Below are 12,454 nucleotides of genomic sequence, written 5' to 3'. Positions count from 1 at the left end.
CAGTCTAAGTGAAGACAGCACTTTACTCCACTTAATCCTACAGAATTCTTTTAAGATGACCAAGATGTCAGGCAGTCATTGTGTCTCATCCAGAATCCAAAAGATCCTGAGTGGCCCCACAGTGGATCCTGGGTGGGGAGACAACAGCAGTGAACCTGGCTTATTGGGGTTTGTTTACAAGGCTGAGGAGCCTGCGTGGAGAAACCAAGCCCCCGGCAGCTACCCGGGCCATTTGATATAGTCCTGTTTTAGGGGGATGCAAACCCGAGAGAACTGAGGGGGAAGTCGTTCCTGTCACGAGTAATATCAGAAACTCCTGATGAGCTGGGTCTTGATGTCCTGCTGTGTCTGGGTCTTGACTGTCCCGGGCTCTGCTTTCTGAGTCGCCTACTGGCAGGCAGAATGCCAGAACCACTCAGCCCCACAAACTGGGACACCAGAATGTGCTTCTGGGTGGAAAAGATTGGCTTTCCAAGTTTATTTTGAAGTGGGAGGTAAAGATCCTCCATGACTCAAGCCACCGATCAGAACCCGAACGCATCTGTTGAGTCTGCTCAGGCAAGGGTGACTCAAGCACGTATTTTCCCTCTCTTCCAGGTATGGCCTCACATGTGCAAGCTTTCTCCCCTCACACCCTTCAATCAAGTGCCTTCTGTAGCGTGAAGAAACTGAAAGTAGAGCCGAGTTCCACCTGGGACATGACTGGGTACGGCTCCCACAGCAAAGTATACAGCCAGAGCAAGAACATCCCCCCTTCTCAGCCAGCCACCACAACCGTCAGCACCTCCTTGCCGGTCCCAAACCCAAGCCTACCTTACGAGCAGACCATCATCTTCCCAGGAAGCACCGGGCACATCGTCGTAACATCAGCAAGTAGCACTTCTGTCGCGGGGCAAGTCCTCGGCGGACCACATAACCTGATGCGTCGAAGCACCGTGAGCCTTCTGGATACCTACCAAAAATGCGGACTCAAGCGTAAGAGCGAGGAGATCGAGCACACGAGCAGCGTGCAGATCATCGAAGAGCATCCACCCATGATCCAGAACAACGCCAGCGGGGCCACCGCTGCCACTGCCACCACGTCCACTGCCACCTCCAAGAACAGCGGCTCCAACAGCGAGGGCGACTATCAGCTGGTGCAGCACGAGGTGCTGTGCTCCATGACCAACACCTACGAGGTGCTGGAGTTCCTGGGCCGAGGGACGTTCGGGCAAGTGGTCAAGTGCTGGAAGCGGGGCACCAATGAGATTGTGGCCATCAAGATCCTAAAGAACCACCCGTCGTATGCTCGGCAGGGTCAGATTGAGGTGAGCATCCTGGCCCGGCTGAGCACTGAGAGCGCCGATGACTACAACTTCGTGCGGGCCTATGAGTGCTTCCAGCACAAAAACCACACGTGCTTGGTCTTCGAGATGTTGGAGCAGAACCTCTATGACTTCCTGAAGCAGAACAAGTTCAGCCCCTTGCCCCTCAAATACATCCGCCCGGTCCTCCAGCAGGTTGCCACGGCCCTGATGAAACTCAAAAGCCTAGGTCTTATCCACGCAGACCTCAAACCGGAAAACATAATGCTGGTGGACCCATCCAGACAGCCATACAGGGTAAAGGTCATCGACTTTGGGTCAGCCAGTCACGTGTCCAAGGCCGTGTGCTCCACCTACTTGCAATCCCGATATTACAGGTAAGATCACCTGCACCGAGACAGTGGGGTGCAGAAGGCCCGGCGGCCCATGACGAGCTGTGGTGCTGGGCACTGTGGGGGGGATAGAGGGATACACCAGCCATCGCTGTCCTCAAAAGACTTTGATGCATTTGGGAAATTAGGACCTGTGCACCCTGCGGTGAGAAAGAAAAACCATCTAAGAATGAAGCCAAGTAAGATTGTTGGTCCTGATGTTCAGAGTCAGAAGAACCCCTGGGGGCTGGGATAAAGAGCAGAGAAGAGGGGTTCAGTCCTCACGGTGGGGAGGGTCCAGGCAGCCGGAGAAGAGAGCAGGCTGTACCAGCCAGAGCCACACCGATAGCAATGTGCCAACTGGCCAGATCAGAGGATTCGTGAGTACTGGGAGCTGCGAGTGAAAAGGCAGGCGGGAACCAGGTGTCGGAGTCTTAAATGCCAAACTAAGGCATCACAGCTATCGCCCTAACCTGAACCAAGCCTTGTAAACTTTGAACAAGAAAGGGTAACAGGTTGAGAGTGATGTTCTGAAAAGACTTCTTTTATATCTGTGTAGAAGAGGGCTGTAGGGAGGGGGAGACTGTAGACCAGGGGCCAGTTGGCTCGCTCCTGTAATGGAGTAATTTCAGGCTTTGAGCCTCCAGATAATGGAAGCATTATGGTACCCTTTTTGTAAGTGTAACAAAATGCATGAGGCTGGGGACGTTATAAAGAAAAGAGGTTTACTTAGCTCACAGTTCTGAAGGTTCAGGGGCACAATGCCAACATCGGTTTGACCCTGGCGAAGGTCACGTGTCAGATGGCACCACAATGGTGGGAGTGCAAGCCGGCGCAAGAGATCACGTGGCCACATAGGAAGCCAGGTTTTCAGGGCTGGCTCAGGCTTTTACAACATCTTGCTTCGAGAGCACCAACTCAGGGGTCCCTAACCTGAATCCCTCCCAACAGCAGCACCACCAGCGACCTTCCCCTCTGCCCCACCCCCTAAAGGTTCACACTTCCCAAGGTCATCACACCGAGGACCAGGCCTCCAACATACAAACCCTTGGAGACAAACTAGTCTATACCCTCAAGCATCAACTTCCCTTCTAACATGGGCCAGGCATGGTCCAGGTCCAGGGTGTAGACAGCACCCTATCACCCAGTCTCCAGTGTGCTGCTCCCACCCACTGCACATCAGTCACCTGGGGGCGTTTAAAGAGAACTGGGCTCAGATCCCAGTCCTCTCACAATGAATCCACACCCCCAGGGTGGGGCCCAGCACGAGGGGTTTTTTTTATCATCTTTCTTGGGAACCCTGGGGTGCAGCCAGGGCAGAGTCACAGCCCCAGTGCAACGGAGAAGAGAGCGCTGCTGGCTTTGGAGTCAGGAAGACAGCATTGGAGCCGGTTGGTCCCTCTGCTCACTAGGCCGTGGGACTTTGGCCGACTGCCTGACTTCTGTCGTGGACGGGGGGGAGGGCTCCTGTCCGCAGCCTCGTGGGCCTGTTGGGCCATCGTGTGCTGGACGTGGCCCAGTGCTGAGGCGGTGGCGAGCCGTGGGAGGCACGCAGCAAGGAGGTGATGGAGATGAAAGCCAGGGTCAGGTTTGTGGTGTAGGGTGGGCGGAGCCTGAGATGACGTCCAACAGTCCTGTGAAGATACAGGTTGGCGAGGACCGAAAGGCGAGCCCCATGAGGAGAAAGGACCGACGAGAGGCTGGCGCATGCACAGTGACAGCAGAGTGCTCCCCATGCGTCACGCAAGGCCACAAGGAGCCTTAGTGCCATAGCGCGCCCGTACCCGGGTCCTGGGGTGACCGTTCCCCACCCCGTGCACCCTCCTCTCTGGCTGGCACGCAAGACCCCATCCTGGCTCAGCTCCTCCACGTCCTCACCTGCGCCGGCACCTCCCTCCCTGCTCCTGGTGTGTGTGTGTGTGTGTGTGTGTGTGTGTGTGTGTGTGTGTGTGTGTGTAGGTGGAACCCAGGCTCCTGGTGTGTGTGTGTGTGTGTGTGTGTGTGTGTGTGTGTGTGTGTGTGTAGGTGGAACCCAGGCTCCTGGTGTGTGTGTGTGTGTGTGTGTGGTGTGTGTGTGTGTGTGTGTGTGTGTGTGTGTGGAACCCAGGCTCCTGGTGTGTGTGTGTGTGTGTGTGTGTGTGTGTGTGTGTGGAACCCAGGGGTGTTCTACTTCTGAGCTACTTGCCAGCCCTTTCTATTCATTTATTTTAAACAGGATCGCTCCAAATTGCCGAGGGTCTTACCAAGTTTCTGAGGCCGGCCTCGAATCTTCCATGCTCCTGTCTCAGCCTTCCAAGCACTGGGATTACAAGTGTGCACCACCAGCCCTGCCTCCTCTTACCTTGATACCGACCCAAAGGGCCAGTCTCTGCACTTGGCGCTGCTCACTCTCCTGTCCTCTAGGAGGGATTCCCCTAGTAACTGCAGCTCCTCCCGGCCTCTCCATCCGCCCTTCTCCAGTGGTTGTTCTCTTGCCGAGTTTAGATGTGTGCGCTGCTCCCTCGTCTTGGGAGTCTCCGTGGGCCTCTGCGTGCTCCTGAGGGACCCTCGGCACCCACCTCTTCACCCTCTGCTCCTGCCTCCCCTCCTGGAGCCACCTGGGCAGGTGGGCCTGGAGCTGAGGAACTGTAGCCACTGCCTTGTGTCCAGAGGGAGGGGTGGGCACAGGGTGGGTGGTCGTCTGGCCAAGCACTACTAGGCACAGATAAGCGCCTGGTCTCTCTGGACAGCGCCCTCAGGCCCTTCTTTGAGAGCCAGCTCTGTGCCCTCTGTCCTGGGCCACCAGCCCGCCGGAAGAGTGGCCACAACTGGGGCTAACTCTCCTCGCAAAACAGAGGCTACTGTGATCACTTATATTTAGGCGTGCGGACTCGGCATGCCAAGGGCTTTCTTCCCAGATCTTGGCTTGAATTTGGGGGTCACTGCAGCTGAGTCAGGGGCTACTCAGGCTTTATTATTTAGTTATCTGCATTGTTATCAGTGAAGAGAAACAAGCTCCACTGATGTTTGCAAAAAATTGAGCATGGTAAACCAGGCGTGAGAGCTCACACTTGCGTTCCCAGCACTCGGGAAGCTGAGACAGGAACGATCGCGGTTTGCCGACAGCCTCAGCTACTACTTAGTGAGGCCCTTTGCAACTCAGTGAGACCCTGTTTCAAAATGAAGAATAAAAAATAGGGCTGGGGGTATTGCTCAGAGACAGAATGCCCCTGGGTTCCATCCCCAGTACTGCCCCCCCCCCAAAAAAAATTGAGTATGGTGGCTTTTAAAAGACTTTTGAAACTACTTAACAGGGCGTGTTAAGTACATTTTGCCTCCTTAGAGCAAAACTTGATAAATCAAGAAAGCTGAATTTGAGGGGTTTTTGTTTGTTTTGTTTTTGTTTTTGACAGTACTGGAGATTGAACCCAGTGCATTCTAACATTGAGCTGTACTCCCAGCTCTTTTATATATATATATATATATATATATATATATATATATATATATATATATATATATATATATATTTTAAAATAGGTTTTTGCTAAATAGCCCCAGCAGGCCTCAAACTTGCAATCCTCCTGTCTTAGCCTCCAAGTTGCTGAGATTAGAGGTGAGCTCCACTGCATCCAGTTTGAATTAGGAATGTCTAAACATTCACCTTCTCAGGCTCCAGTGACACCCCTCTCCTGCTCCCCACCCTCCCGCCACAGACCCTGCAGGTTTCCTATGCTCAGGAAGCCTATGGGTGGCAGTGGAAGCCATTGTGAGAAGGGGGGGAGTCTGAATTCTTTTCCTGCCTCCCCCACCAGTTTCAGGCCGAAGCGGCCTTTTCACAGTGCTCCTGGAGGGTGATGAGCCTGTTTGCTGACAGGCCTGGGCCCGGCCAGCTCTCCTCCCAGCGGTCACCCCATGCCAGGCACAGGCACATCTGGGCCCTGGTCCAGTTTCCCTCCGAGGGGCCCTGCCTTTGGGAGTGATAGCACACCCCGTCCCTGAGTGGAAAGTGACCAATGCCTAAAACCTGGGTGGGTGACCTCTTTCTCTTTGTGGTCACCACGGCCTTGGGGTCCTCAGGTCTGCCTCCCCGTGCCCACAGTCAGCGTGAGGGGCGGTCATGTTTTCTGCCAGAAGCCATGTTTCATTTCCAAGTTGGTCACGAGGCTCCATTTCTCCCCACAGTCTCGCCCCTGCCCTGGAGTAGTTTGCAGCCACATAGATCATTATGAGCTTTTGAGGACAGTCTTCAGCTCTTTGTTCTCTGTTTGCCCTGGCTGTGGGGACAGCCGAGTCTAGGCCACATTTCTCAGGTTGATTTTCCTGGTTGCTTTGCCTCTGGCCAGGGGAGAGGGCTGGGAAGCTCCTTGATTGCCTGTGGTGAGGCCCACATCTGAGAAGCAGCACTTCCGTCCATCCCGAGAATGTCTGTGTGTTTAAGCTGCCTGGACAGATGTCCTCACACGCCGCAGAGCCTGTTGGCAGGGCCTGTCAGGTTGGCCTGTGTCCTACAAGGCCCATTTACCCCCAGCCGTCCCCCGCATTGAGCCTGGCAGTTAGGCACTGGGCACATCTCACTTTCCAAGGATGAACATTTACCTGCCCTTTATCATTTTAAGTGGGACTGTCTGAAGTGTTCACCCACCATCGTCCCTGCCTGGTGATGCAAAAACAACAGATAGAGGTGGCTTGCTGGGTGTGTGGCGCGTGCCTGTAACCCCACGCAGGAAGCTGAGGCAGAAGGATTGCAGATCTGAGGACGGCCTCGGCAAGGTCACGTGCCTCAGCAACTTAGTGAGACCCTGTTTCAAAGTAAGACCTGAAAAAGCCTCGGGTGTAGCTCAGACGTAGAACACCCCTGAGTTCAACCCTGAGGGCCACAAAAAATAGAAAGAAAGAACAAAAAGAAAAAGGTGGCTGGGAAAGGAGGCTGTGGCCCATAAGCAGCTCCTCCTGCTGTAGGCACCTGCCTGGCTGCGCTCAGGGCCGTGTCTCTGTTGGTGTCCACGAGGCGAGCCTGGTAGTGTGTCCTTCAGGAAACAGGGCTGCTTTTTCAATTTTGTTTTTGTGTTTGAGTCTGCTGCATGGTGTTTCCCTTCCAACTTGACCTTCAACTTGAAGGTCAGCCACAGGGTTAACCGTCAACCTCAGGGCTCCTTCAGCTTTATTGAGCAGTCACCTGGAGAGCTTGTTAGGAACAGGGCTGCTGCAGCCTCCTCCAGGGGAGGCCCCTCCTGCTCCCTCCAAGGTCCCCTCCACCCCAGGGAGAGGGGACTCAGGTCAATGCAGCTGCTGCAGGTGGCTTTGGATGCTGAGGAAGGCAGCTGCAGAGAGGGTTTCCTTAGGGGTGTCACCTTTCAGGTGTTCAACCGAGAGGAAAGGCAGGCAGTGATCCTGTTTGCTAATATTACCTCACTTCGGAGGCCCTGCCATTTCCTCAGTTAACGCCGCAGCAGTGCCATTTTTTCTCTTGTTTTTGTTGCTGCTGTTGTTTCCAGCAAGCACTAAGTTGGTGCTGGGGTATTTCCACTCTCAACAAGACTAGAAAACGAAAAACAAGACCACATATTTAACTCAGGAAAACACACAGACATGCACACGTGCGCGCGCACACACACACACACACACATAATAATTTAGCCTTTTTTGCTTCATTCTTTTGGGTAGAGACTCTTCAAGTTGGTGGACTGTAGAGAAACAGAAGTGAGCAAAACTAGTTCATGAAATCCAAAGTCAATGAAAGATTTTGCAAGATGTGTTAATAGGAATAACTAGAGAAGGAAATGGGCGGGGGAGGGGAAGTTGAGCCATGGAGATTGGAATAAAAAGGGAAGATGGGAGGTGCAGTGGGGGTGCCTGGAAGGGGCTGAAGCCCTGTTGGAAGGTAATGGTGAGGCGAGGGGGTCTGACAGTGGAGAGTTTGGGGTACAAACTTCAGGGGCTTGTGGCAGTGTTGGGAACCTTTGTAATTCCTGAGCAAATGAGTAATCTGATGATGGTAAAGATAATGTAATCAAATGGATTGCCCAAACAGATAAACAAAATAACTTGTGGGGAAACCCAGAGGCTGGGAGATAATTGTAGTTACTGAGGGATAAATAAGGGAAAAGGCCCTGGACTGTGAAGGGGAATCCCTCTCCCCTGGAGTCTGAACGTGAACACCTTCCGTGCATTGAACTTTTCCGGTACTTTGTAGAATTGACTTACAAGGAATAGTTTTATGTTTGCTCTTTCTAAGACACAGTTCTCTGGTCTTCCAGGACCTGGTTTTAAATCACCCCACTGCTATAAAGTAATAGCAGTGTAAGGAGATATGTATGCATGTATGCATATATTTATTGTGGTGCTGGAGATTGAACAGAGAGGCATTCTACTTCTGAGCTACACCCCCAGTGCTATTTTAGTTTTTACTTTGAAACAGGATCTCAATAAGTTCCTGAGGGGCCTGCTAAATTGCTGAGGCTAGCCTTGAATTTGCAATTCTCCTGTCTTAGCCTCTTAAATAATGGGATTATAGGTATGCCCAACCAAGCCCAGAGATTGACACCTTCGCTCCAGGCCTGGGCCTGCTCCAGCTACCTGTTCCACCCAGTCAACATCAGTAGAAGGTCTGCTGTGACCCGGCCATACTCTGCTCCCACTGTGACCAGGGTCTTGTCGGGGAGCAGTTCCCTCTCCTGTGCCTTGACTTGGGCCTCATGACTGCACTGGGAACCTTCACTGATCTCCCCATCAACACAGAACAGAGCGTATTCCAAAATGTCCCACTCGAGACTGGAAATATAAGTCATTCCAGGAAGAGGATTAGCTTCAAACAAGTAGCTGCAAACAAGAAGTCATTTCAAAAACTTCATAGCTGTGCAGATCACATACAAAAGTTGACTGGCTGCAAGTATGCTTGAGGAAGAGGAGTTCCAAATGCAGTTGTATCACAGGCATTAAGTTTTTAAAATTAATTTGCCTTCTGTTGCTAATAGAAACAAGAAGCGGTACTAGTTCATGCTCAGAGATGACAAGTGAAAAATACGCATTGCACTGACGACCTCGTCTGCCCAGTTATGTTTACAGGAAAGATTTTGGGGTCACAGCTCTCCTGCAGAGAAGTAATCAGTAAGTTGTTGGGGCCAGTAGGTTGTCTTCACACTTCCCTTGATCATCTCTGGGACCTTCAACTCTACAGTGAAATATTTTGAAATTAGAACTTTCTTTCAATAATGATTAATCAGTCCATACTTACCTACTGATTATTAATAAGGAGGGAATAACTGAGGTGGGACTCTGTACATGTGTTTGAGTAGATCCTGCCCGGGTGCTGCCCGAGGCACACGTGGAAGCCCAGGCATGATGCTCCTCAGGTGAGCTGAGAACTTCTGTGACAGGCGCTGACGCCTGGCTGTTGGCACAGAGATGTGGATGTGGGTTGAAAGCTACCACGTGGAGAGGGACGCACGGATGCGGGCACAGTACAGATACGCATGCGCACAAAGACAGTGGACTGGGCCTCTCCTCCGATCAAGTGAGCTGACCCAAGTGTCCTTGCAGACCGAGGGCCCGGTGCACACGTGGTGTCAGTGCCCTGGAAACTTGGCCCAGCTCTCTGCCAGTACATGTCTGTGAACCTAAAGACCCAGGGCTGCAGCCACTCTTGGGCCCAAAGGGTAGACCAGTCTTTTTCAAAGCAGGCTCTGAGGAGCCTCCCAGCCCAGAACCACCTGCACTGTGCACCACCCGGAGGAGCAGACGCTGTGGGGCGGGCGGCACAGGCCCCACACAGGCCCCGCAACACATTCTCTTTCTCTCTCTCTTCTTCCTTCCTCCCTTCTCCCTTCCCTCCTTCCTTCCCTCCCTCTCTTTCTTTTTTTTCTTCCTTTCGTCTTGTGATGCTGGAGATTGAACGACCTGGCACATGCTAGGCAAGTGGTCTCCCACTGAGCTATATCTCCAGCCCTAAGCAAATTCTTTTCTTCTTAAATCTATTTAGTTATGATTGACATACAGACAACTGTTTACATTTAACATCTGCGATTTGTCACGTTTGTAGATAAGTGGAAACGACTGCAGCCCATGCCACAAACATCCCCGTTGCCTTCAGATCCCCCTTCGTTTATAATTCTCATGGTTACTATCACCATGATCCTTTGGGAACTGCTGCTGTAGAAGGCTTGGGCTTCGGAGCCCCTCACCCCGAGTGTCCTGTGCACACCCTCAAGAGCAGAATGGGGCCTGGCCCCGTGCGGCTGACCTTCCATCTGAGAGGTCGATGCCTCTCCCAGGGTGCATTTGTTAGATGACTTGTGGTCACACCCCTTAGGCCCCAGTGGTGGTGACAGTCGAGGTACAAAAATAGTTGGTGACGAGGGGTGGGAGAGGTCACGTGACTGGCGAATTGGCAAGAAGTGGGTGATCCAGAGGAGGCCTGGGCCTGGGTGGGATGAGAAAGCAGATGCTCGGTGGAGGAGACGGTCCTGTCGGTGACTTTTGCATAATTTACAAGAGCAAAAGCACTTACAGCCAAGTAGCTCCAGTCTCTGTCACCCAGCTGGGTTTGGAGCCGTAGTCCTCCTTTGTGCATTGCACAAGTAATCTTTTGAGTTCCAAAGATGTGCCAGACACTGTATTTTGTGTGAGGTCTCAAAATACGAGTGGGAGTGCCCACAGCTATGCAGGGCCTGCCCAGCCTGTAAGTGGAGTGTGCGATTCTGGGGAGGCAGGGTGTCACCTCAGGTCGTTTTGCCGTTCTCCCCCACCTTTTGGGCCGCTGCACGCTCCGAGTCCTCAGTGCCCTTGCCTGGCAGTGGGTCTCTGCACTGCTGCCAGTGCCGACTGTGCTGCCGAGCAGGTGCCAGGCCGGCCTGGTGCTCCTTTCCGCTCTGCCCACAGGCTGCCAGGTCCAGTGTGTCTTAAGGAAGAGACTGAGGCAGGCAAACCCACGGTTTGGGGGCCATCAGATGTGTAGCCCTTGTTCCTGGACCAAGATGGAGATGGCAGTGTTATTCCTAGCTTAGATTTCCCCCAAAGCAGAGCCAGGGGCAGCAGCCTGGGCACGGGTGGTCTGCTTGGGAGGTGATACTAGGAAGAGAGATGGGGGAGTAACCGTGAGCAGTAAGTGCCTTATCAGGCTGCTGGACGCCCCGGAGTCCCATCACTCCTGAGGAGCCTGAGGAAAGCCTCCTGGAGCTGGGCGTGGGGTGGGCAGGAGCTGGGCGCTGTCTCTCGGGCCAAGGCCACCCTTGCGGGCCTTAACTCACCTGTACCCTTTGTTGGCTGAGCTCATGTGAAGACTAATCTGGTTCCGAGGCATCTCTGCAGCAGGAAAAACAGGCGAGGCTGAGCAGAGCTATTGCCGCAGGACCATGGAGTCAGGGTGGGCTGGGTCCTTGCTCCCCCCAATCCCATGAAGCTCCGGAAATGGAAAGGGGATGGGGGAATGCCCTCACTCAGGCTAAGAATTCCAGCCGAGCTCTACACTCTGGTGTTGTACCTCAGGAGTCAGCCTTGCCTCCGCTGCCCCCCGCCCCTCTAGCTGGCTAGCCTGCCTGCCAGGCGGGGGTGGGGCTGGGCTCGCAGATGGAACAGGCGCCTGAGGCCGGAAGTGCAGGTTGGTCAGAGAAGTAGAGACAGGCAGAGGACAGTTGCTTTTCTACCATGTTTTCTATATCTGTGCCAAAGAGATGTTGTAGCTCCTGCTCCCCAGGGCTCATTTGTGGAAAGAGCACAGGACTGGCCGGCTGAGCGAGCGGTGCCAGTGGCCCCACGCGACTAACTCACACGCCATGCACCGGGAACCCTCGTGTGCCCAGTCTCCTGTCCCCAAACAAGTCTTTCACGGTTGGCTAAATCTTAAGTCCATGGCGTCCCCAAGCCCTGGACTGGAGGGGCCCCAACATCCGCCTCTCGGGGAGCACCGCGCCTCGCCAGAAGTTCTCCCTCCCGGCTTTGCTTTCGCGTCGGAGATTCCAGTTTAAAACCTGAAGATAACTGACTCCGCTTCTCACGGGCCGGTACCCTGAAGTCAGCCGAGTGTCTCTTGTCCATCGTTTGCTCCTGCACAGAAAATTAGAAGTGGCGGCCCCCGCACACAGCAAGGCCCCGGCAGCTGAGGTTCACTGGAGAAGGCGCTGCTCCACGTCTGCTCTGGGCTGAAAAGTTGAACGAGTAGAGCTTTCTTAGAACAAAGCTCATCATAAAGCGCTCGCCAGTACACACCAGACACGGTAGCTGTCCTGTTTTCAGTGCCGCCGCCATTGCTGTCATTGTCATTAATTTTATCCTCAGACAGATCTGAGTGTGAATTTCCAATCGGCTTCCTATTGCTGTGTGACTAAGCAAGTTCCCTCACCTCTCTGAGGCCTATTGTTGATTTCTCTTAAGAGGGAACCATTAAAGCAGCTCACTAGGTTGTCACAGGACTGGATGAGACCAGGGCAGAAGTGCGTGTTGCCCGCCATGCCTGGCAACGCGGATGGCGGCTGTGTCAGGGTGGCGTGTCTTTTAGGTCGTGCGCCTCTGTTCACCACAGCACGTGACCTGGTCTAGCATCCTCCCTCGCTCTGTGCACGCTGCATTCCCACCATCCCCAGGCTTCATTTCCCTTCGTCTCAGTGGACACGTGGGGGCCTGGCACCATAGGGCACACGGTGGACGTGCCCCGGAATGAGCTTGTGCATGTCAGGAGCATGGGTGGCAGTGGCTTCATCCAGCATCAGGAAGGAACGAAGTTTAGCACCACAAGGCAGCACCACACGGACGGCCATCTCCAGTGACAGCCGTACTACTTATGTAGATGCTGACCAGGAAAAT

The 12,454-nt window shown here is 53.5% G+C and overlaps 1 protein-coding gene across 3 annotated transcripts in view; it reads left to right on the top strand.

The window, feature by feature from the left end:
• Positions 1 to 599: 599 nt before the first annotated feature.
• Positions 600 to 12,454, top strand: part of HIPK2 (homeodomain interacting protein kinase 2) — a gene marked incomplete at both ends in the record, with an annotated part of 122,745 nt that continues 110,890 nt past the window's right edge. For all 3 annotated transcript variants that reach the window (XM_080700915.1, XM_080700916.1, XM_080700914.1), the window contains one exon: positions 600 to 1,681. In XM_080700915.1, the coding sequence (XP_080557041.1) occupies positions 600 to 1,681 (1,082 nt within the window). The remainder of the gene's footprint in view (positions 1,682 to 12,454) is intronic.

Source organism: Muscardinus avellanarius, assembly GCF_963383645.1.
Source record: "Muscardinus avellanarius genome assembly, chromosome: 9".
Classification (NCBI taxonomy): domain Eukaryota; kingdom Metazoa; phylum Chordata; class Mammalia; order Rodentia; family Gliridae; genus Muscardinus; species Muscardinus avellanarius.
Note: the sequence above shows the minus strand (reverse complement) of the source record. Positions and strands in the feature narration are given on the sequence as shown.